Genomic DNA, 26,368 nt, shown 5'->3' with positions numbered 1-26,368 from the left:
GAGTTTAGTGCTAGCTTACAGTAGAGGTCAGGGAAAAGAAGCAGATGTAAAGGCAGAATATGAAGGATCTTGATTCTGGGCAGAAAGTTTATATCCCAACGTAGGTTCTTAGGCAGAGAAGGAGCAGCAAGAAAGTCACAACCTTCTAAGAGAAGAACTGGTAAGACAGAGTATTAGATTTAGTGCTCGTTTGTAAGTGGGCAGTGGCAGCAATAGTTAAAACCATTTAATGTCCACTTGTTTACTCCTTGACCCCAGAATCAACAAAACCAGGTCCTACTTTGTACATATTATAGGAAGCACTTGAAGGACGACAAGAATTTGACGCTTACCCAGCAAGTGGAGGATGGATGTTGCCATCGCCTTTCCAAGAGCATTGGTGGCTGTACAGACATAGGTTCCTTCACTTTCAAGGGAAACATTCTGCAACAACAGGGATCCATTGAAAAGCAAGGAAATATTGTCACTCAGAGATCCTCCTTTCTTCAACCAAGTTACATTAGGTTGAGGGACACCTTTGGAAGAAAAACAAATATGACAAAGGCAAACTCCTTTAAGAATAGGGCCACAGGACCATATGCAAATACCACTTAGCATTTTGACCACAAGTCAGGAAATGGGTTTAATCACATATAATAGGAAAAACAGCTCTTTCTATTTCTATAGCTCCTCTATGGCAGATGCTGCTGAAGCAAAGGGCTTTGGTCTGCTGAGCACCAGGTTGGTTTATGTATATAAGTCAAGGAATAGGAGCCAAAGAGGGTGGGCTTGCTCTGTATTGGGAAGGGAGCGAAATTTGAAGTTGAATGGGGGTAACGGGAGAGTGGTTGGAAAAGAGGAGCTGATCAAGCCGGATGAATGTGGAGGCAGAGACACAGAGAAATTCCTAGCAGTGGGTTGTCACAAAGAAGCCTTTTGGAAACAAAAATATCGAATATGGATGTTTAAGTGGTTCGCTGTGCAAAAGGCAATGCAACGTTCCTCCCTTCAGGTGGAATACAAAATCTTTAGGGAAGTAGATTTTGTTCATCCATGCTTTTGTGAAAGAGGATAATTTCAGGGAACAAAAAGAAGTATTGCATTTTAAGTTTGGGTCAATGTAGAGGTGAGCAGACTGTAAGCAACATCTCTGGACACAGAGAGGAGCGTGAGGAATTGAAAGAATTTCTTCCCCCACATCTTGAGAAATCTTAGCCATTTGCTGGGCTGTGGGATGTGAAACTAAGAGGAATCTCATTTCGTTCTTAAGAGCTGGGGCAGCCTCCAGTGATCCAGCAGGGTTACTGGTTTTGAGGATGTCCTTTCTTCCTGCAATGCTCTGGCTAGAGAGGCTATGGCAGACATGGCAAGGCTTTCTGACAAGAAAGAGATATCATCGCTCTAATCATGACATCTGCAATGCACCTTACAAGAGGCAAAACACATGCTCCATGAACACTGAGACACTTTCTCACGGTTATTCCCAACTCCTGGGAAGCAGTCATTGTTAGCTCTGTCTTACAGCTGAGGAAGCTGGTCAAGTCGAAACTAGCTCAGAACCTAAATACACAGAGAAGTGCTAATCACAAGTGCATATATATAGTTTTGTAGTTTCTTCTACAAATATAAACACATGTAGTTTCTTCTACAAATATAAACACATGTAGTTTCTTCTACAAATATAAACACATATAAACTTTTCTAAGGTCAACAGCTAGTAAACACTGGATCTGAGATTCACACCCACACAGTTTACTCCAGAACTTACCTTTTAACCACAATGTAGGTAGGTCTTATATATTTCTTGATAGATTTATTCCTAGGCATCTTATACTTTTTATGGCCATAGTAAGCAGGCTCTTTTAAAATATATTTTATAGTTGTTTATTCCTGACAATTAGGAAAGCAATGAACACTCGCGTCTTTATCTTGTATCTAATCATCTTACTAAAGTTTATTATTTTGAATAGTTTTCAAATGATTTTGTTTTTTAAATGTAAACAACCACATCACTTATATGTAATGACAATTTTATCTTTTTTTTCCTATATTTATACCTATAATTTCTATTAACTATTGCATTGTATTAGCTAATGTCTCTAGAACAATGCTGAATCATGTTACAGCAGGCAAATTTGCCTTGTTTCCAGCTTTAAAGGGAACATTACTAATGTTTCATCCTCAAGCACGTTGTTTGCTTTTGTTTTCTGTTAGCTGTTGTCAAATCAAAGAAATTTCCTTCTGTTTCTAACTCACATGGAAATTTCTAAACCTTTGGGCTAATATTTAGTTTATTTTAATTGGATTTTTTAAAAATTAAAGTATTTAAAGTTATTAATTTTCCTTTGAGTACAGCTTTGACTATATATATTTTGAGATGAAATAAACCATTACCATTATTTCACTCATTCAAAAATGTTTACAAAGTGCTTATTATATGTGAGACTTTATGCTGGTGCTAAGGATATGTGAACTAAGTTTCCTTAAGAAACTTGATTTTAGAAGCCTTAATTTTGTGGTCTTCTAGGATCTTAAGATGGAGGATTGTCAATAAATGGGGTAGGCTTAACCTGTCTGATTCTCGAGTGCCTTCTCCAAGCTCCCTGAGAAGTCCCAGCCTTAATTTTTAAATTTTAATTCCCTCCTTTGAAGGGAAACAGATGATTGCAATAAAAGGACACGAGGGCTTATGATAAACGTAAACACTGGATGCCACTGGCACGTAAAAGCTGTATTTAATGCAGACTGGAGAGAGGGGAAAGATTCTCACATGAAGGAACATCTAAGCTAATACTTTAGGACAAGTAGAAACATGTCAGGTGAAGGGGGTGGATGTGGTGGTGAGACTGTTTTAGCTAGAGGGAACAGCGTGCAAAAAGGCACAGACACGAAGGATAATATAGTGCATTTGGGGAATCATAAATTGCTTTTTTATGACTGGAGCTTAAAGTACATGGAGTAGGAGTGAGGAGAGATGACTACAGGGGTCAGCAAGTACCCATAAAATGAAAATTTATTATCCACAATAAGGAGTTTGGTGGCATTTATCCTAAAGGAAATAGGAAATAGTTTCATTCTTTTAAGCAGTGGTTAAAACTATCAGATTGCTGCTTCTGAAACATCGTTCTGGATGTGATGTAAAACGGGGACGAGGGAGGCAAGGGTCAGTAGGACCACTTAGGTGGTTACAGAAGCAATTGAGGTGAGATGCAAAGGGTGCTGAAACAATGGTGGGAGTGAGGGATCTGGAGAGAATAGACTCACTTAGTAAATATTAAAGAAGAAAAATCAGTAGGATTTGGTGACTGACGTTCTATGCAGGAGTGAAGGAGAAAAAGGATTTAAGGATGACATGCAGATAGAGGGTGGTACCATTCACTGAAACAGGGAAAATAAGAGGAGGAGCAGACCTGCGTGATAAATTCTTATAAGCATGTTGCAGCCTGAGAGGCAGGCGTCGAATTTTACACATACTCCTAGGAACCTGCAGGAACACTCCGGGGACGAGGACCGGTGGGCGCCATTGTCATGCTCTCCCTCTGCTGTGCTCCAGAGCTTCCGAATCTCCCAGAAGAGAGCTTTTACACAAGTCTGCCCTGATTTTTGTGGCTGCCACCTGTGGATGCCTCTGGAGGACAGGGGAGCCTGTGTTCCTGGTCTCTTGAGACCGTAATAATTGGTGTCACCCAGAAAAGAGCTCATACTCCTATCTGGCACCTTGATTTTTGTGATTGCTGTCAGGGGACACCTCTGTATCACATGGCTCTGGTGGCCAATGGGGCTTATACTTGCGGGTCCCACAGGATTGTGGCCAATGGAGAAAGAGTACTTAAACAGGTACCACCCCCCAGGGCACAGCAAGAGGCCACAGACCCAGGTCCTCCTTCTTTCTGTAAAGGAGGCCTATTAGCTAACCATCATGACTGCGCCCGAGGGGCAGGCTTCTGATTAAACATGCATCTTGGGGCTGACTGTGATCCCTCGCAGAGACCTCTGAGGGTGGGAGCTGTCTTCAAGCTCACTCTCTGCCATGCTCCAGGGTGCCAGTGTTTCCTGCAGGCAAGCTATACGTGCATCCAGTGCCCTGGTTTTTACCTCTGGTATCCTGTTTTTATTTTTATTTTATATTGGAGTATTGCTGATTCACGATGTTGTGATAGTTTCGGGTGTACAGCAAAGTGATTCAGTTATACATACACGTGCATCTATTCTTTTTCAAATTCTTCTCCCATTTAGGTTATTAAAGAATACTGAGCAGAGTCCCCTGTGCTATACAGTAGGTCCTTGTGTGTTGTCCATTTTAAATACAGCAGTTTGCACATGTCAATCCCAAACTCCCCATCTATCCCTCCCCCCAACCACGCTTTTCCCAGGCTAACCATAAGTTCATTCTCTAAGTCTGTGACTCTGTTTCTGTTTTGTAAGTAAGTTCATTTGTATCTGGTACCCTGGTTTTTGTGGCTGCCACCCAAGGGATGCTCCTTGATCTGGTGGCTCTGTTGGCCAGGGTTGGAAGGGGTGGGTGTAGGGTTAGCGGTGGGATGGAGGGGTGGGAGGGTAGGGAGGAGGCGGGGGGTGGCGGCTTGCATTCCTGGGTCCCACAGGACTGTGGCAATCAGAGAGGCAGTGCTTGGCAGGCTATCACCGCCAGGGCCCCGCACAGACAACGGACTGAAACACACCCCCAGTCTTTCTGCGAAGGAGGTCTCTTTGCTTGTCCTGGAGCTTTGGCCTGAGGGGCTGGCTTCAGGTCTGGCTCACATTTAGTGGCCTACAGAGCTGCTTTCAAGGAATGTAGGCTGTAGAATGTAGCGCCCCTTGGCACTCTCCCTCCGCCTCGCGCCAGCTCACCACTATCACCCAGAAAAGGAACTTACACGCTCATTTGGGGCCCTGATTTCGGCAGCTGCCACTCAGGGGACCCCTCCAAATCTTCAGACGCTGGTGGGCATCAGGGGTTACACTTACAGTCCCACAGGACTGTATATATCTACATACTTAAAGGAAAAACTGATCCTGAGGGTCTAGCTTGCAGTCAGCCTGAATCTAGGTTCTGAGAGCCTCCCGTTTGAGACACTGACAGGTCTTAGCACATCCTCAACTATGAGGAGTTATTAAATACATACAGTAAGTCCCCTACATACAAACCTTCAAGCTGCGAACTTTCAAAGATGCAAACGTGCGTTCACGTGTCCAATCACGTAAGTTAGTTCACGTGTCTAGAGTACATTGTCACGTGCGTGCATCCTCTACAAGTGGCTGTGCTTTGTGTACTTCACTGTACAGCACTGTAGAGAGGACAGTAGTACAGCATCTTTATTTCAAGCCCAGCATGTCTGGAAGCAAGTGTAAAAGCAGCAGTGATATACCTGGTACTTTTCAAGGTAATGTACTGTACGATTAAAAATGTTTTCTTTATTTTTTGCGTTTGTTTTTTATGTATTATTTGTGTGAAAAGTATGATAAACCTATTACAGTACAGTACTATATAGCCGATTGTCTTAGTTGGGTACCCAGGCTAACTCTGTTGGACTTGCCAACGAATTAAACTTACGAACACGCTCTTGGAATGGAACTCGTTCATATGCAGGGGACTTACTGTAGTAGGCTGCTTGGACAAGCACAAAGGTTAGAGAGACAAACAGGAGCTGAGGCAGAGCTGAATGACAAGGTTCATCTCCTGCATGAGGCTACTCCTTCAAAACTGGAAAAGGTTATTGCTTCATCTCTATAGAAGCCAACACAGAGACACAGAGGGGTTGAATGGATGAAAAACCAAGACCCATCCACATGCTGCCTACAAGAGACTCCCTTTAGATGTAAGGATACACACAGACTGAAAGTGAAGGGATGCAAAAAGATATCCCATGCAACTAGAAGTTAATTTCACGAGGAAACCTGGAAAATCACACAGATGTGGAGATTGAAAAACATGCCACTGAACAACCAATGGATCATCTTGCTTTTCTAGATTTTCTTGGGGACACAGCACATACACTACCTAAGACTGACCTTGGTGATGCAGTGGATGCTCTCGTGTGCTTCTTGAGTGCTAGTTCAATGCCATTTTTACTGCCTAACCTCAGCATTCTGACTCAGAGCTCTAATGAGCAGAAATTCCTCCTGGCCCATCTAGATAGATCCCAACCAGCAACTCTGCTCCCAGTGCTGACTATACTTGGTATCTCTTTTACACACTTTATTTTTATTTCGAAGGGTAACATTAGGAAGAGCAAATCAGGTCTCCCTCTTCTTTGCCTGAAGACCACAGAAGTAAATCTGCGGTTTCCTGAAAGCCTCAGACCATACTGCTCAAAAATGTCAAGGGTAAAGATGAGAGACTAGGTTAAATTTCTCTTGGGATTCCTTTCAGCTGAAGGATATGTGAGAGAAATTCATCCGTTCATCCATCCACCCACCTGTCACTTTATATATTTATTCAACTCACTTTTATTATGTACCTCCTATGACCAGCACTCTTCTTGAGCATTATGCCTGCATTAATCTCTCACCTCTCCAGTAGATCATGAGGATAGCGCCTGGCAAAGGGTAGACAAATGAATATTTGCTGAATGCATAAATGAGTGAACTAGGGAATGGATCTACTAGAAGAAAATTATATCCCGAAGATACGTCAGCATGACTTCCTGGTTATACACGCCAGTGTTCTCTTCCAAATGGCAAAGATACAATGCTGACTCTATTATTAAAAATCTTCATAAATTCAGACACTGTTATTTTGGAATCTGTGGTAACTTAGAAAAGGGCGGTATTAGCTGGGAGGAAAATAACCTCCGTAAATATTTTGAGGCGAAAAATGTAAAACATTTCAGAAATCCCTTTAAACACTTAACTAGCCTCCATATATGTGAATTTAAATTATTTATTAATTAAAGGGATTCCTTTAAGACCTCTGCTAAGTCATTCTCTCTTGAGTAACTGAACATTTTTTAAAGCAACACTAAGTTTGAAAGTATTTTACGATTTAAGGATATTCAGATTTATCTCCTGCAACTAGTCCCAATTAAGGGGAGTTTTCTCAAATTATAAAACCTCTTGCAGTGAGAGACCCTGAAGCACTTCACATGTATTGGCTTATTCTTTACGCCTCTATCATAAGAAGCATGCAAGCAACAGTGCTGTCAATTCTAAACTGAAAAGAGGTGTACTAAAGCCCTTCAGCGAGGTAAAACAAGCCACGCGGGGTCCTCGGGGAAGAGCACTCCAGGCAGAGAGAACAGCTCACGCTTCAGCCCTGAAGCAGGGTTCTTACCATGGGGTCCCTGAACCTCATGTAGGTTCATAGACGGAATTCAGGGGTTTGTGACCTTTCCACTTACTCCAGCTGAGATTTAGCATTTCCATCAACTATGAACATAAGCAACAAACCAAGGTAGCAGTACCTTGGATGCTGAAGCCAATGGAAATCACAGATATTTTCATATCACATTATAATTCTTACAGATATCTCACAATATCTTTTATACCATCACTACTTCAAAACTATGGTATTTATTGGATGAATGTTAGCTTTTCAATTGAATGCATTAGTAAAGAAACATATTATTAGATCGCATACTTGCTTTATTAATATTGTGATATCTGTATTTTGATTATAATTGGTTTTCTTTATAATATATAGTCTGCATCTGAAAGCACTGTTCTGAGAAGCAGTCCCCTAGGCTTCATCAGACTAGACTTCAGGGCATGCTTCTCTTACTTTGGAAAAAGATAAAAGAACACTGGCTGCAGGGATGTGAGCAAGGTCAGAGAAATGGCAGGTCGGGTGGGGGCTCAGATCATAGAGAGCCTTATAGGTCATTGTAAGGCTCTGGTTTTTATTCTAAAGGCTTTGAAGAGTTGTGTGTTCTGACTCTTGATTTTAAAGGACTACTTGGACTGCTACGTTGAGAGTAGATTGTAGGGGGCAAGGGCAGAGAGGGAGACCAGCGAGGAGGCTGTGATTACAATCCAGCCTAGAGATGATGGTGGGTTGGAGCAGCTTGGTAGCAACTGAAGTGGTGAGAAATGTTCAGATTCTGGATATATTTTGCAGGATTTCTCTGGGGAATGGGGGATTGATGGATAGAGGGCTATGTCAGAGAGAAATGCAGGTCAAAAATGATGTCAAGATTTTAGGCTCACGCAACTGAAATAAAGGCACTGCCATTTTCTGAGACTCAGAGAAAAACTCCATGAAGAAGCAATTTTGGGAGCAAAACTCAGGCATTCAGTTTTGGATAAGTTAGGTTTGAAACATCTGATATTCACTGAGGGATGCTGAACAGGCACTTGGATCTGTTCACCTAGGCTTAGAGGAAAGGTCTGGGCTGGAAATACAAATCTAGGAGTTGTCAGCATACAGATGACATTTGAATCCTTGAGCATGAATGAGATCGATGAGGGAGTGAGTACAGCTAGAGAGCAGAAAACGTCTGAGGACTAGTCCTGAGGTACCTTAACTTAGAGATCAGAGATGTAAGGCAAAGCCAGCGGAGGAGGCTGAAAAAGAACAGGTGATACGGTGGGTGTAGAACTGGGAGCGTGGTTTCCCAGAAGCTGATGAGAAAGTATTTCACGAAGGAGGGAGGGAATAGCCACTGTCAAATGCAGTCACTGTCAAAGGGCCAAGTAAAAGGTCTGAGGATTGACCACTGAATTGGCAATGCACAGACTTACATGGTGGGCCTGTTGGTAACCTTGACGACAGCTCTGAAGGTTGAATGGTGTGGATAAACTTGGCTGGAGTGAGCTCACGAGAGGATGAGGGGAGATGAAATTGGAGACTGTACAAACTACTCGAGGCGTTTTGCTATGATGGAAATCGAGGAATGAGGCAGTAGCTGGAGGGGGGAGTGGAGTCAAGGTCAGGCTATCTAAAGGTGGCTTCACTCACCTGGAATTTGCAAAATCTTCCTAACCATTCTCACTGCTCCCACACTGGCCTTCCTTTCACTCTTTGATTCCCTAGTCTATCTTCAACATGGTAGCCAGAGTGTTTTTCCTAAAACATAAGTCAGATCATGTCATTCCTCCAATGGCTTCCATCTCATTCAGAATAAAAAACAGAGTGCTTATGATCGCTTATATGGCGCTACGTGATCTGCCTCTATCATCTCAAAAAAAAAAAAAAAACAGAAAAAAAAAGTGCTGAGAGCCAGAGAGAGCCAGATTCTTGATGAAATCGTTTATGTTCCTGAATCTAGATGTATCCAAAGTTAGTGCACCCTAGGACTTTTCAGTTTCCAGAGCCAGTAACTTCTCTATTTTTCTTGAGCCAGTTCGAGGTGGGTCTCTGACACTTGTAACCATGGGCGTCTGGACTAAAAATGTAGGCATGAAAACAACCCAGATGGCCAAATGGTCACAGCAGCACGCACTTCTGGGAACAAACTGGCATCACCGTATCCCAAAAGAAAATGTCGGAGACAAGAAGTTTGCAGTGAGGAGGATGAGACCACAGCAGAATATGGCCCGACCTCTTCCTCCTCACTCTGCACAACTAACCTGGCCAAGTTCATCAGCTTTTAAGAACACAGTGATAATTCCTATGCTGACAATGCCCACATCTGCCTGTCCAACCTGAACCCGTCCCTCGAGTTCAACACCAACAGTTCCTGGACATCTCCCATCCGCGAGTCCCAAAGGTGCCTCAAACGCAGTAAGTCCCACAGCAAATTCATTTTGCTGTAGGCTTGTTCCACATCTCCCTGTAGGCTTGTTCCGCATCATCATTTCAGCACTGCATCTATCCAACCTCCCCACCTCGGAGCCTCAGAGCCACACCCGGATCTCGCCTCTGCATCCTTCATGTTTCATTTGCCACCAAGTTAGAAAAAAAAATCACTTCTAACTTAGGATGTTCCTGGATCATCTCTTCTTCTCCACTCTCACGGTCAGTGCTGTGGCTCAGGGCCAGAGTTCCTGCCTTAGTTACTGAAGCAACCTCTTAGCTGGATTCCCCACTTCCCAACAATTCTTGTTTTTTTTAAAATTTTTATTGGAGTATAGTTGATTTACAACGTTCTGTAAGTTTCAGGTGTACAGCAACGTGAAACAGTTATACACATACGTATATCCACTCTTCTTTAGATTCTTTTCCCAAATAGGTCATTATAGAGTATTGAGTACCTCCTACACCATTGGTGGGAATGTAAGTTGGGACAACCATTATGGAAAACAGTATGGAGGTTCCTTAAAAAACTAATTACAGGGCTTCCCTGGCGGCGCAGTGGTTGAGGAGTCCGCCTGCCAATGCAGGGGCCACGTGTTCGTGCCCCGGTCCGGGAGGATCCCACATGCCGTGGAGCGGCTGGGCCCGTGAGCCATGGCCACTGAGCCTGCGCGTCCGGAGCCTGTGCTCCGCAACGGGAGAGGCCACGACAGTGAGAGGCCCACGTATCACACACACACACAAAAAAAACTAATTACAGAACTACTGTATGATCCAGCAATCCCACTCCTGGGCCAACAATTCTTCATGCAAAGTCAGAGGGAGCAAAGTGCTGGGCCCTGACTGCCTTCAGAAGCTCGTGGCCCTGGCATTGTCAGTTCCACATCACTTAGCTCCAGCCACACTCCTAGCCTGACTTTCCAACCCTCCTGCTGGTTCTCTCCTTGCAGAGACCTCAGACTGTAGCCAATTCCGTGTCCTGCAGCAAGCCTGCCCTTGCATGCCAGCTGTCCTACTCATGCTCTTCACTCTGGAATGTTCCTACCTTTTCATCTTCATGGGCCTGGTCACACCTCCTGGGACCTCCCACAGTGAGCTGCCTGTCTACTCCTCCCAGTTCCTACAGCGTTGTATTCGTGCACACACTATCGCATTTACCACGTTATGTCATGGTCAGTATCGCATCTTTCTGGGAGCTCCTTGCTGTCAGCTGGGCGTGTAGGAGGTGCTCAGAAGAGTGTGCTGAATTGAAAGCATTCAAGGCTCTTTCTGGCGACGGCCATTCTGACCGGTGTGAGGTGATACCTCATTGTAGTTTTGATTCGCATTTCTCTACTAATCAGTGATGTTGAGCAAAATTGGGTCATTTGTAGAGATGTGGATGGACCTAGAGTCTGTCGTACAGGGTGAAGTAAGTCAGAAAGAGAAAAACAAATAGCGTATATTAACGCATATATGTGGAGTCTAGAAAAATGGTACCGATGAACCTATTTGTAGGGCAGGAATAGAGATGCAGACATAGAGAACGGACATGCGGACACGAGGGGGGAAGGGGAGGGGGAGATGAATTAGGAGATTAGGATTGACATATATACACTACCATGTGTAAAACAGATAGCTAGTGGGAACCTGCTGTATAGCACAGGGAGCTCAGCTCGGTGCTCTGTGATGACCTAGATGGGTGGGATGGGGGCGGCTGTGGGAGGGAGGTCCAAGAGGGAGGGGATAGATGTATACATATAGCTGATTCACTTTGGTGTACAGGAGAAACTAACACAACATTGTAAAGCAATTATACTCCAATAATAATAATTTTAAAAAAAGCGTTCAAGGCTCTTGTTATGGACTGGATGTTCATGCTTCATTCCTCCCACCTCCACCACCAAATTCATCTGTTGAAGCCCTAACCACCCATAGGATGGCATTTGGAAATGGGGCTTTGGGAAGGTAATGAGCTTTAGATGAGTTCATGAGGGTACATCTCCCATGATGGGATGAGTACCCTTATAAAAAAAAAAGGAAGATAGTGGAGATCTCGCTCTCTTTCCATCATGTGAGGAAACACTGAGAAGATGGCTGTCTGTAAGCCAGGAGGAGTTCTCACCAGACACCGAGCCTTCCGGCACCTTGACCTTGGACTTCCCAGCCTCCAACACTGGGAGAAATAAATGTCTGTTGTTTTAGCCACCCAGTCTATGGTATTTTGGTATAACAGCCTAAGCTAAGGCAGCTGTAGAGGAGGACTTGACTCTGGGGTTGTTGCCTGTCATAGGGCTCACCCGTCCTCAAGGCCTTAGGAAACAGGTTCTGCTGCATTCACACCCCTGGCTGGCTGAGACCCTAAGGGAAGGACGTCACCTTAGAGCATCTAGGGGGCGCAGTCTCAATTCCTGTAGTGCCATCCTGCTCTGGCCGCACCAGCTCGGCGTGACCAGGCTCCTCTGGCTACGCAGGGCTCCTGACAACCTCCAGAGCCTCTCCGCAGTTCAGCCGACCCGAAGTCTGAGCTGCAGATGATTCCACGAGGTTCGAGCTCCCGTTTCAGGGTGCTCCCTGAAGGCACCCCATCTCAGTCGTTCTGAAACGCGGAGCAGGGGCTGGTGAGGATGGTGGTGTGAACGCTGTGCTCAGGAATTCTGCGGTTCATCTCAGCAGAACTTACCGTTCAGCAGAAATGTTTTAAAAAAGGGAAACCTCCCAGCATGATTTTTTTGGAGTCCATTTTGGTCACTAGTTATTCTGATTCTCTATGACTTCCTAGTTGCTTTCAGTCTCCCGTGCCTGTGCTTACATCACTTGGTGTAGGAGACGACACATCTGCCACTCAGACTGTCCCCCCGCCAACAGTCGCCTACACCTTTACGCAGACAAGAATCCATCACATCCACTGAATGCTCTGGGAGTGCCTACCATGTGCCCGCACTCCTCTAGGTGCTGGGGTCCTAGCTTTGCTGGAACGCCGAACATCAGCTTCTCCCACCGCTAGGCTTGCAGCAGAGTACAAGGAGGGTTAGACTCCTCTCGGGAGTCGGCCTCTTTTTTCAGCAATCTAAGGAGAAACACTCTATGGGCCTCTCACTTCGTATGAGGCCTCAGGCAACCATCAGCCAGAGAGTTTCCTCAGGGCTGAGACATGCAGATTGACCTCAGGAACCCCAGAGCAGTGCATTACACACAGCGGGCGTGTTGAAATAAACTGAATGGAACAAACTACAGGTCGGAGAAATTGTTCTGATCTACAGTATATAACTCTGGTTTTCTTTTTTCTTTCTTTCTTTTTTTTTAAGCTTTAGAGCTCTTTCATTTCATTTTTTAAAAAATATTTATTTTTAAAATTTATTTATTTTTACTTTTTGGCCGCACGGGGTCTTAGCTGCAGTGCGCAGGCTCTTCGTGGCCGCACACAGGCTTCTCTCTAGCTGAGGCATACGGGCTCAGTAGTTGTGGCGCACAGGCTTAGCTGCCCCGCGGCACGTGAGATCTTAGTTCCCCGACCAGGGATCGAACCCATGTCCCCTGCATCGGTAGGCGGATTCTTAACCACTGGACCGCCAGGGAAGTCCCTCTGGTTGTCTTCTAAAGAGGGTGATGCTTCTCCTTCAGAACATCTTGCAAGGTTTAGATGCATGCATTTGTAGGCAGGGGTTGCGTAAGAGGGAGAGAAGAATCTAGAGTTCCTATGGCGATCCCAGGAGGTTAGGGGTGAGGACAGGAAGGCTGAGGGTGAAGGAGAACAGGGAGAAGAAGGGCTGAGTAATGACATGCCTTTGCCATGACCCCTGCATCTTCGGCCTTGCTTGAAAACCTTGCCAAATGCTTGGTATTAATGGATGTCCTCCTATGAGCAGAAACCAGTCAAGGAAGTGAGTTTTTCATCCTTGGTTGATGGAGGGCAAAAGAGAGACCATACCAGGTCGGTGCAACAGAGAGTGAGGAGCAGAGGGTCCAGGGCAGTGTAAGCCCCCCAAGAACTCTCCGAAGTCACTTCCAGAAGGCTTTGGAATCTCCAAACCCTTCTGGAACTGACAGGGGCCAGAGACAATTTAAACCTAAACCTCCACATGGCAAGGGTATGATACTGAGCTTACACAGATAGGAATGTTCTACACAGATAAGGAATTTCAGAAAGCAAAACTAAACTTGGCAACTTTTTAGATGTAAAGGGGGAGACAGGTCTCCAGTGCTGAGGAAAGGAGCTGACCCTGCAACTCAGCACCTAGAGCATCACTGCACCTGTGAATGTTTTCAAAGAACCGCAGAGGCCAGAGGAAACTCAAATGGAATTCTTTATGGTCTTTCAAACCTACAAATGTTTGCTCTGTTGAAACAGCCATAAAATGTCAGAAACAGTTTAAACTTATTTATCTAACCTCAAAGACAGGCTATTTCCCCCAAGACTTACAGCTCTGAAATATTCAACGTCCTGTTTCCACAATGCTGAAATCGTTTTTGAAAGGCAAATGTTATGGGAAAAAAGTTCAGATCTGGAGGGGCTGTGAAAAACACGTGTTACAAAAAGTCTGCACCTCTGGGGTGTCTTTAAAATAGTCACTGTTTAAAGACAGATTTCCTTCACCCTTGAAGGGCTCATGAAATATTCTATACTATAAAATCCTTGGCCTCTTCAGACTGCTCTAAAATGCTAGATTTTTCTATCAATGTATCACATATATTACACTTGTATGCTTTGTTCATTGGTTTGTTTCCTCCAGCTACTCAACACTCATACTGTCTTTTTTTCACAGATGAAAACTGAACATTTAAGCTACCACTAGTCACCTCCAGGGCATGGGAAGAAATGATGTTGCCAGTTTATAAGATTAGAGGCAAACTGAACACAGTGTAGGCAAAGCACAAGGAGAATCGTTACTAATCGATGAAACAAATGAACAAGAGTTCACAGTTTCAGTGTCAAAGAGAATATCTCAAAGCTACTAGCACAAAAGGTACATACCCTTCTTGACTGGTGCGTCAATCTTCACAACGCAGTACATTTTGCAAGGCATTTCCCTCTTTTGAGTTAACTGCATACCCTTTTGTTCTTTTGGCAATAGATATGTAACTGTGTTTTTTGGATATAAAGGATTATCCTTCAATGAGGCCATATCCAGAACTTCCTCCAGATATAAGGCTCTGGCTTTTACCATTCACAGAATTCTCTTGAATAGCTACGGAAGTACTTCCTCTTTAGCAGAATTACGTTAACAGATGGGCATAATCAGGTCCCCAAGTAATTTGATCTGAGGACCTTAGAAACAATCTGGGTCATAGCATCGAGCCCCAATTCCATAATCCAGAGTCTTTCCTCAGAGGTCTTTGAAACGTGTTCATTTTGCCGTAGAGGAAGGGTGCCAGCAAGTCCTCTTCCTGGTGTGGTCAGCCCTGGCCTCTCAGCAACCCTGGGCTCCTGCTTGGCTTGGGACTGAGCAGTTCTCTTTAACTCCAACAGTCGCACCTCACAAGCACTACACAGTTCACTGCTGGATAGTGTCCTCTGGGGTCTCGTTTACAGGCTAGAAAGGACCCCTGAGAGTTATTCTATATATTACCTGAAAACCGAAAACCTCCAGTGGTTCCCTGAAGAACAAGACTCAAAGTCAAAGCTGGTGCAAATCAAGCGCAGGGATGCGTGCTGGAGTTTACAAGTGGTGACAACCACTGACCCCAGCACAGCAGCTCAAATGGGGCTACTCTTGGGACATTCGGAGGCCCTTCCTGATCAGCATCAATTTTGGTAATCTATCAATGTAACGCTGGGACGTGGATCGACAAAGAGCTTTGATACGTTCCTTAAAAGCTACATTCAATGTATGGCTTGTTTGGAAGTCATACACCATGACCTACAAGTTGATCTTGCTGTGGCCACCAGCAAACCCTGGGAACCACGTGTGGGCTGCTGTCAGTGGAGCTCCCGGGGTGATCTCTCAAGGCTTGGTTGACTCCCCAAGGCTCCCTTTCCTCCTCCCTCAAGGCACTGACGCTTCTCTTGTGTCTCTGAGCTGCCCCACTTACCCTGCTGAGCAGTTCCTCTCTCCTTAGGAGTGATGGGGAGTAAGATTCGGTTTTCCTAGCTCCATAGCTTTGACACTTCTTGGAGGAGAAAAGCACAAAAGCCCTTCAATGTACGGGTACCACTGCTCACAACAGCTCATCCTCCGGCCCCGGGAACCTCACTGTTCTCACCTCACTGTGGGTAATCGCTAAGATTTTCTACGTGCCTTCTCTCCACTAGGGACTTAGTTGCTATTCTCTTTTATCACTTGGAAAGTTTCTACTAATTCTTAAAGAGCCATCTTAAGGCCGCTCTTCCGTGACCCCCTCTGACACTGAAGCTGATTGCTCCTTTGTGGACCTTTGAACATGCTGGCATGCCTATTCCACCTTCAGAATGAGCCCAGAGCATGGCCCCGTCCCTGCCATTTAACCCGTTTCTGGTTCACTCCTTGTTACCCACTGTTTCCTGAGGGAGAGTCTCTCATTTTGAGACAACATTTGAGATAAGTTCCAGGAGACACTTTGGCCCCAGTTACTGGCTAAAGCACTGGCTCTTAACCTTAACCTTGGCTACACATTAGAATCTTCTCGGGAGCTTTAAAAAACCTTGATTCTCAGGCCATACCGCGGACAAATTAAATCAGACTCTCTCGGGGCAGGGTGGGGTGGGGTCGGAGGTGATGTCCAGGTCTGAACTGACACTACCCATGGTAATAAAATGGCTTGAGCAGATTGTCTGTCAGTCATGAAAATGAACACATGGGTATTCAATTATCAAATACATAACTGGCGGGAATAAATGAATGAAAAATAAGAAGAAAGAGAGGGGCTCCTAAATTGGGATGTTACTAAAGATGCTGCAATTCTATTCCGGTCCTCTGTTATTGCACCCTAATGTGGGGTGTTCTCCTCACAGTGACTCTTTTTCTAACATCAATAGTTCCTGAATGCCTTTTTCAGGCTGTACCGAGAAGCTTTTTAAAATTTCTGGAGGTTGAATTCCAACTAAATTTCCTCTCCTCAAGTCCCCACCTTCTGTGGCACCCTGCTCTCTCTCTAGGAAGGCGCAATTAGGGCAGAGGAGTGAACGTGGACAAACAAGTCATCCGAGGGTCATCCGATGGTTCTGTGTGTTTAACACGAGAAGGATTCCTCCAGAGTCCACAGCTATCCTGAGCTCTCCATCCATGTCCAGGGGATCTCAGAGCATAAAAGAGCTACAGTTGAGACCCCTGGGGGGCAGAGAGCAAGTAGGGCCTTTCTAACAAGATAAGCAGATACGATTGGTTTGAGGCGTTGCCTCTTACTGCCTTTAAAGGAAAGCTCCCCAACTGCTCCCTAGCAGATCTCAGACAGGTCTGGGGAGCTCAGCACCGCCCACTCTGGCTTCCGCTCCGACAGCATCTGAGGAGCCAAGAGGACACGGGGCCGCCCCAGGCACCACTCGGAGACCCGGGGGAGTGAAGCAACTTGTCACATTAGAAACCTGAGCTTCGGAAGATCACCAAGAGAAGACCTGAAGTCGGAAAGCAAAGAGGAGGAGCCCGGGAGGAACCCTGCCTACGGGATCAGCATCCAGCAGGCTCCCCCAGGACCGAGTCATTACAATTTAGGTGGGCTTAATGCGTCTTCATATCAGAACTGTGGTAATGAAAAACCATGGGGGTAAAAGCTATCATGGCAGAGAGCTTACATATTAGTTTGGGAGTCATAAGCCCTATTCTAGTGTTCCAACCAGTGGCTTTCAAACAGTAGCAGAACCGATTCTTAACCTTCTTTTTTTTATGTATATATAAGGAAGTCCAATTCACAAAACTGCAGAAACGTGGAGGTCTCTTAGTTGTACTGTATGCTGTGGGAGAGGGTAGGTGGGGTTGAAAGGTAAGTTTGGGGTCCCTGACAAGGCTCCATGGAACCTACAGTTTGAAACTCGGTCTCTCCACTGGTCTGTTGATGGCTCATAGAAGAAAGGTGCATGGTTATTTGGAGGACAGAGAATAAATGGACACAACGTGAAATTACATGATAAAAGGCCTCGTGGGCCAGCTGTTTTTACAGTGTGAAGGGGTGAAGGTTAACACAGGGCTGGGTGTCTGTGAAGTTTTCAGGGCAGAGAAACATATTGGTGGGACTGACGACACGAGTGGGGAACAGATATTTGGGGAGGAAAGAAGTGTTGCTGATGACAGGACTGGCCCACGAGAGCTGTGGTCTGAATGCTTCAAGAGAAGGCGGGACTCAGTCTCTGCAGAAACAGAAGCCCAAGCACATGGCTTTTTTTGCAGTAAGTATGAAATTTGATAGGTGCTTGAATAGCCCTTTCTGTTTTTCATTCTGCACATCTAGCTACCTTATGCCAGCATTTCCTTCTACTTCTTGACTGTGTAGAGATTCACGTTTCCTCCAAATGGGAAATTGAGATGGATCAAAGGAGAAGAAAATCATGTTCCAAGGAGCATTCAGAATCTTCAGCGGATCTTCGAAGAACAGAAAACTGCTTTACATAATCCAAGTATGAGTACAAAGAGGTCTGGGGCAAGTACATCAAGGGTTAGGTGAGGCAGTGGGGAGTCACTACCGCATGGTGCTACTGCAGTGATGGGTGAGGTATGCATCAAGGTGGGGCCTCAATCCTCCTGGGGACAGAGGGGGGACGCTCAGGTAGACCTCTGGCCTAACACTGGCCGGCACCCTGCAGGCTGGCGAGAGGCCAGCCTCTCCGTGGACTCTGCCCGGATCCTAGATCTCCCACCACGGGACAGTTCTCCAGCGGGCACTGGCTGCAGCTCATACCTGAGCCTCTGAAACCTTGTCCCTAAGCTGCAGCACTTCCTAAGTCCTGCCGCAGACCTCTGCTTTGACACTCTCCTCTCTGATTAGACCACCTGGGTGCCCATTCTGCTGTCTCAAGCCCAGAGCCTCCTTCTCCCTCCAGTTCCTTTGGAGTCACACAGACTTGGGATTAAGTCTTAGCTGCCACACTCGTTACATATATACACACGGGTAAGTAACTGCACGTAGGGACTTCGCTGGCGGTCAGTGGCTAAGGCGTCGCCTTCCAATGCAGGGGGGGCGGGTTTGATCCCTGGTCGGGGAGATAAGATCCCACATGCCTCGTGGCCAAAAAACCAAAACATAAAACAGAAGCAATATTGTAACAAATTCAATAAAGACTTTAAAAATGGTCCACATCAAAAAACAAAAAAATCTTAAAAAAAACAGTAATTGCACATCCCTGAGCATGTTTACTCTTTAGCAACACAGAGATAATGATAATATCCACCTCATAGCCTATTCAAGCAGACAAGTATTAGGTACTCAAGTTATTGTTATCTGGGGTAATGAGTGTTGATGGTTTTTTAATGTTTCTTACTGAGATGCTGCCTGTCAGCATATAATCCGTAGCTCTTGGCAATGTAGTTTCTCTCCATGTTTGACTTACCTCTGTGTCAACGTCCCAGCCCTAGCCTGGGGACGACTGTGTCCCAGATCCTCAATTAGTGACACATCCATTGCTAACTGCTTGATATGCCTGCTCTCTCTTGGATAAGCTCTCCAGAGGCACGGAATCCTAATTTAATATCTTGAGTGCCTGGCTCCACAATCCAATCAATGACCAGCGATGCGATTTCACTGAGCTTAATTTATGGCTTTCTGCAGTTTCTTTTCCCCCCCAACTTTGCATCCATACTGTAGACAGAACGTTCTCTTTAAACACAGATTGGGTCATACCATCACTCTACTTAAAACATTTCTTGGGACTTCCTTGGCGATCCAGTGGTTAAGACTCCGCGCTTCCAATGCAGGGGGTGCGGATTTGATCCCTGGTCAGGGAACTAAGATCCCATGTGCCGCGCAGCGGAGCCAAAAATTAAAAAACAAAAAATTTTTGCCTCCCCGCCTCCAATAAAAGGAAGTCCAAGGGTTTTAGCGTGGCATTAAAAGCCCTTCACAATCTGGTCCCAATGTGTACTTCCAAACCCACCTCTTCCCACCTCCCTCACACCCTCTGCTTTAAGTCACGTGGATCTGCTTATGGTTTTGCAAATAAGCCAGGAGCTCTCATGTTTCTGTGCTTTCGCACATATGTTGTTTCAACAAAAATGGCCCTCCTTTTTGTTCCAAGTGGCCTGGTTATAGTGTCATCTCTTCTGTCAGCCTTCTCCGATCCTTTGGGAGCCTTAACTATTCTCTCCTCCATGTGGCTTCATAAAAACTTACATTTCGCATCTGCTATATCATAGTTTCCTTGTCTATATATCTGGAAAAACAAGATTTTGTTCATCTCTGTACACTAAGGAACTAGATTGGGCTTAGCAGATGCTTAGTGAATGCTTGCTAAATGGATGGAAAGATGGATGGAGTTTCCAGCCATCTGTGATTGATTGTTTGATTGAATATAGGGTTCAGAGAGGAGAATGGTGAGACAATGTCTTTATCATAGGCAGACGTAGGAAAAACAAGGGAGGGGGGATAGGCTTTTTGAGTGGGAGAAGAGTTAAACATACTATAAAAAAATTAGCTATTTCAAGGATTGTATATGGTGTAAATAAGAGATAAACAGTACAGAATAGGGGATACATTTCAAAAACTAGAGATGAAGCAAAATAAATTAGCTTTAATTTAGAATATGGTCAAAAGCACTAAAATGTTCGGTTCATAAAACAAGAGGAAGCAGATTATCCTCAGGTTTTCTCTAAGTATTCTGAAACTTATATGGAAAATGTTGTGGGTAAATGTATTTTTCTGGGGAGAGAGTTTTTTGCGGGGCGTGGGGGGTGGTCAAAGGGATTTGTGACTTAAAGATGTTAAATCACTGTGACTGAGTTCCACACTGCATAATGTCAACCAGTAGCTGTCGGGGGAAAATAACTGTCAGACACGTGAGGCTGTGTTCAGGAATTTAAGCATATAATCTTGCTGCACCACAAAAATTTTCTCAAAGTCCTCCCCTGTAAGGGAAATCATTAAAGCCAGTAAAGAAAGCTAATAATTCACTTAGACATCAGCAAAACTCTCGGTATATTTCACAGCATCTTAAGCCTAAAAAATTCTCCGGATTAAGAAGATACTTTTAAATTTATGTAATATGTTTCTTCTGAAACTGACCAGCATCTCTTAGGTATGAATGGCTTACCTTCTCCCTATTCATCTCATGGAGCACCAAGCACCCTGCTGCTACCTGCTTAGACCCTTGCTTCCCACCATCTGCTTGTACACACACTGTGTGCACTCAGCTTTGTACCTTCTACCTACTTATTCCCCCATCCTCTCCTATCAGTGGGGAACTCAGAAATGACAGAGGTGTAGGGCTTACATCTATATCACTAGTAAGTTTAGACTTTCTAGAAAGCAATTTGCCTTATTTGCTTTAGTTCTTTTTAAGCAATAGAGCATTACACCTACCGCTAAAGTTCTGTCCCTAAACTGTGCTTTCTTCTTTTCTCTCCCAGGGGTACCAACAATCCTGACATTGGTATATGTCCTTCCCATGAATGTTTGTATATTTTTGCCATATAGTCATACACCCATAAATAAAATATATGATTGTGCCGTAAGTTTTAACTTTACATGCTAATATATTGGATTATGATTTTAATGAGATGTAATTTAAATACTATAAAATTCACCCTCTCAAAGTATACAATTCGGTGTGGTTTTTTTTTTAGTGTATTCATAAAGTTGTGCAACCATCAGTACTATCTAATTCCAGAACATTTTCATCACCGCAAAAAGACACCCGTGCCTATTAGTCATTACTCTCCATTCTCTTGCATTTTCCTCTCCTCTTCGCCACTGGCAGCCTTTAATCGGTCTCTACGGATGTGCCTACTCTAGACATTTCATGGATATGTAATCATACACTGTGTGATCTTTTGTGTCTGGCTTCTTTCACTTACCATCATTTTTAAAGATTCATCCATGTTTTAGCATGTATCAGTATTTCATTCCTTTTTACGACCAAATAAAGCCCCATTGTACGGATATACTACATTTTCTTTATCCATCCATTAGCTGATGGATATTTAAGTTGTTTCCACTGTTTGGCTGTTAGAAATAAAGTTGCTATGAGCATTCGGGTACAAGATTTTGTGTGAACACATATGTTTTCATTTGTCTTGGGTATATAACTAGGAGTGGAATTGTTGGGTCAAGTGTTTAACTTTGAGGGAAATTGCCGAACTATTTTCCAAAGCATCTTCCTAGCTTAACCTCATTCCAACCTGTGGGCCAAGAGAGTTTCTTGGAGACTAAAGAGGAGCCCAACACACAAGAACATTCTAGAGCAGAGATCCAGATCAGCTGCACCTCTAATGAGCTTAAGGAATAAGAAAAACAAGCAACCCAATACACACCTAACGCGAAATTATAGGATAAATAACGCTCTTGCTAAGCGTTAACACACGAAAACATAAAATATGCAGCTCTCGATATTTACTGGTCATTTTCCTCAGACGAGCTTTCCTTTCTTACCAGAAGGTGGCAGAGAGGGTGCAGTTTAAACTCCCCACCCCTCTCATTTTTAGAAGAAACTTTTTTTTTTTTTAAGAATAAGACAAATAACTCTCGCAAGTAACTTAGAACTTTTAACCCTTAGAAATGCAGATTCTCAGGCTCCATTACTTAATATCATGATTAGAAATATCATACAAGAGTGACTAGGGACAACCACTATTGATATCTATACCACATGCATTAAATAAAACATTTGGCTATAACAAAGAACTATGAATCTGTCTAAAAGGTATGAATAGATAAGCTCACTCTGCTTGGTAGAAAACATTTTAAGGGTAACTGAAACATAAGAGAAAAATTGATACATGCCACTGACTGACAGTAATAATGTAATCTCAGTTTGCAATATGAAAATGTAATTTTGGAAAGCAGTGTTCAAGTTTGTAAATGTTATAATGCCCTCCTCTATCAAATGGGGCTGAGTTAGATGATAGCCCAGGTCCCTTCTTCCACTAATATAGTGTATTTCCTATTTTAGAGATGAGAGTAGCACGGACACGGGACTCACCTATGGTCATATACTAGCCAGTGACAGATCTGTCTGTAAAACCCAAGTCTTCCGACCCTTCATCATTACTTCATCTTCACTTACAAAGATGAATCTTCATAAAAGCAAAGTTAGCTACGACTTCTGCCCATAAGAAAACACAGTAAGTTCACTGCAGGCTTATTTAAAATGGCACATAACTCAAAATGAGGTGTTTATTTTGAAAAGGAAAGACCTCCTGATGAGTTCCTGGCGTGTAGGCCATAGGGGATGACTGCCAAGTAAAGCAAGACCAAATGGGCCCATTCCTAGTAAGAGCTGAAGCGGCGGGGGCGGTGGTGGGGGGAAGAGGCAGAGGAAGACTGCCAACACCGAGCTGCATCGCGGGCCTGAGGGGGCACAGCACAGGGTCCAAGGGACTGCAAGAGTCAAGGAGTGGTCAGAGGCGGCACACACGCTGACTGGGCCTGGCCGGAGAATAAACCAAGACAAGCTTAATGGTCTTAGCTGGAGGCTTCACTCACGAAAACAGTTTCCACTGAATCTAGTCTCTGACTTACGACAGCAAATAATACACCACAGTCCTTTCAATGGCTCGTCGCCCCAAAAGCCTAATTGTAAACTATTGTGGGGAAGTGAGAAATTTAGAAATAATGTTAAAAGTTGAGGTTTCTCTTAATAGAAGTCAGATCTATTTTGAGAATCCTCTGCAGGTGTAGAGCTGTAGAAACTCTAGACATTTGTGGCTTGGCAACTACAGAGTTCCGTTCTGCTTCTCTCCTTGCTGCAGCCAGAGAACGCCGCCTGTTCTGTGATGGTAGGTGTGTTTTGCCAGAAAACTCACATATTTGTGGGTGGAGTCAGTTGGGAGGCTGGAGGGACTTTTCAAAAGTCTGCGTAGGCCAAACACTGCAGGGACTTCCAAGGGGTGAAAAATAATACCTTGGGGGTTAGCAACTTTCCACTGCTTGTGAAGCCAAAGGTGCAGCTCTGGAAACATGGCAAGTAACTAACTGACAATGACGGGGAGGGAGAGCCTTAGAGCAGGATGGCTGTGTCCTGGGATCCTGTCATTACGTGCACCTTTACTCTGGTACCGAGACCAGCCGTAAGGGCTCCTCCGGTTGCCCTGGGCTCTCTGGCCTCGGCAAGATTCATCTTAAGGGGCTGCAACTACAGGTACCCCGTTAGAACTAGGAAACCAGGCAAATACAGTTCCCCAGAGAATTAAATCAATGCACAGTAAATGACAGGCACATGCAAGGTCACCCTAACATAGTAGATCTTAATTTTGAGGAGTTTATAAGTCTCTCTGAGAAACTGATCAAAGCTATTCACACAGGCCCCCTGGCCCCCATAAAATGTACGTGTGTGCAGCGTATAATATTAATCTCAGTTGGGGCACGCATGGGCCCGGGGTAAGACTTAAGAATCCATGGCTTAAAGAGACAGAATGGCCCTAGATGAAGACAACGTCAGACTGAAAATGGCATTTCTATTAAAGAAAGAATGAGTCAGTTAGAAAGAAGGTTTAGCTGCTGTAGTAAACAAAGCAGAAAGAGCCACTGAGGCACAGACTGGTGACGCTCACCCGAGGACAGTCCAGGACAGACAGTCTAGGCCACAGAACCTGACATTCCCACTCTCCGACCTGGCCTTGCCTAGCACAGCCTTTGTCCAGCTGGAGGACACAGCTAATGATTTCCAACAAACCGCCTTGCTCCAACTCCACACTCACCAAGCAATCGCCTGCTAGAAGCTGGCCTTTTGCGCAGATCTGCCCGCCGGGACAGGGTGTTCTGGTCTTGCCAGTGTGAGCATGCCAGTGTACAGGGCAGGTCCTGAACCTGTCCTCATAGTCCTCAATGAGGATGATTAAACTGCATTCTGTCTTACACACTGGTCTCATGAGCTGCTGTCAGCTCACACCCTTGAGAGACATATCCTCTGTCGGGTGCTGGACAATCAGATTTTTAAGATTGCAGGGCTGTCTAAGCTACCAAAATGCCAGCTGGCGACTCCCGGCCACACTGGGCTGGCCTTGTGCTCTCCCACTGGGAATGACCACGCTCACCTCTTACAGGACATTGGATGGTCACGTTTGCTCGCTGGGGTGCTTCCACGATGCCTCCAATCACGACGGAGAGATGGCTGTGCTCCGGTCTGGTGATATTTCTTCCAATAGACAAGATGGCAGGTGCCTCTTAATTCAAAGGGAGCAGGAAACTATGTTAGGTTCAGGCTTTTGCTCTGAGTAAACCATGCTGCATTTGGTAAGCTTTGCTGAGTTCTTTGAGAGCAGGGGCGGAGTCCTGGCTCTCTCCGCATCCCTCGTGGTACCCCATGGGGACTTGCACATCCACAGCCTGGAGGTGCTCAGGGGACGGATGGACAGATGGATGCATTCAAAGAGATATTTACAAAGAGGCTTTGCAACAACCATATACAGACTGTGAGGATAGTTTGGTTTTATAACCAAAATTGAGGATAAAGTCCTCTTTGATACTTCGAAGAAGAAGGAATTCAGAAGTTCATGCAAACAAGACATGGCACGGCAGGAATAACATCTCTGCAGTGCAGCCTTGGATGAGTTAAAGCAGGACCAAAACACACGAGGGATTGGGACCATCTGACTCTCTTCCTGGAAGGAAAATGTGAAACAAACCTGCATAACACTTGCATGGAAAAGATGAATCATAAAAACAAGGTCATAAAGAATCAGGAATTCATTCACAGACTTTTATTTTCCTGGACTTTAAGAACCATGTACTTCTACCAGATTCATTTATGAACTCACTCAGGAAACATACTTTGTGCCTGGGCTGGAGAATGGGAATATGAAGTTGGAAAACAACCATTCTTGCCCTCAAGCAACTCATAGACTGGTGGGAGACACCATTACCATTACAGGGTGATGGCTGTTGAGGTAGAGAAAGGTGCTGGTTGCCCAGGTGTCTCTCAGGAGCATGTGGGGGTCAGGGAAGGCCACATTCCTCTACTGCAGAACTGTTGCGTGGTTGGTTTCCCTCCTCCACCCCATTAGCAGGTAAGCTCTTGGAGGGAGAGGCCACATCGTATTTCTTTAATCTGTTTTATCACCAATGCATAGGACATGAAAGAATTACAACACTTTGGTGTTTGGTAACCATGTATTCTGGAGAAGAGAACATGGGAATGACCATGTTTGGGTGACAAAATGTTCCATTTGCTCCTGGAGTGCTTGGGGCACTGAAATGCTATCCTGAGAATTGAAAAGATAGGAACTCTTGGGCTGGGAAAGGGCTGTCATTGTCCTATGTCCTCTGGCCCCTGAGGACCTTGCACCAGCTCTCCCATGAATCTGAGCTGTTCTGGGATGGACTTACGGGGAAATGTGTGAGCTGCAAGAGAGACTTCTATTCCTCCCAGCAATTCCAGAACCTTGGAACTGAGGTTTTCTGGAAAAGAGCTGATGCTCACAAGAGAGAACAGTCCAGGAGGATCAAGGCACAGAAAATCAAGGCCTGAAGGCCCTACCTTGGGAATGCAGCCAGGAGAGGGACTTAGCATCAAGCCTTGCACGTTCACGGAGCTTTTAAGATCAACTGGTCCAACCTCCTCTATTTAGAGATGTGATGTACTGGCTACATCAATGCTTAGTTGTCTAAATGCTGGGTTGCAATCCCTGATATTGTCTTTCTCCTCACCTTAGTTTATTTGAGCCATAGATACCAGAAACC

At 44.8% G+C, this 26,368-nt stretch overlaps 1 protein-coding gene across 1 annotated transcript in view; it reads right to left on the bottom strand.

The window, feature by feature from the left end:
* The window catches only part of ADAMTSL3 (ADAMTS like 3), a gene marked incomplete at both ends in the record, with an annotated part of 539,369 nt that overhangs the window by 22,801 nt on the left and 490,200 nt on the right, over positions 1-26,368 (bottom strand). Inside the window, 2 exon segments of the mRNA XM_082852534.1 lie at positions 333-515; positions 24,724-24,852. Coding sequence (XP_082708660.1) covers positions 333-515; positions 24,724-24,852 — 312 coding nt within the window.

This window comes from Leucopleurus acutus (assembly GCF_964270905.1).
Source record: "Leucopleurus acutus genome assembly, chromosome: 1".
Classification (NCBI taxonomy): Eukaryota; Metazoa; Chordata; class Mammalia; order Artiodactyla; family Delphinidae; genus Leucopleurus; species Leucopleurus acutus.
Note: the sequence above shows the minus strand (reverse complement) of the source record. Positions and strands in the feature narration are given on the sequence as shown.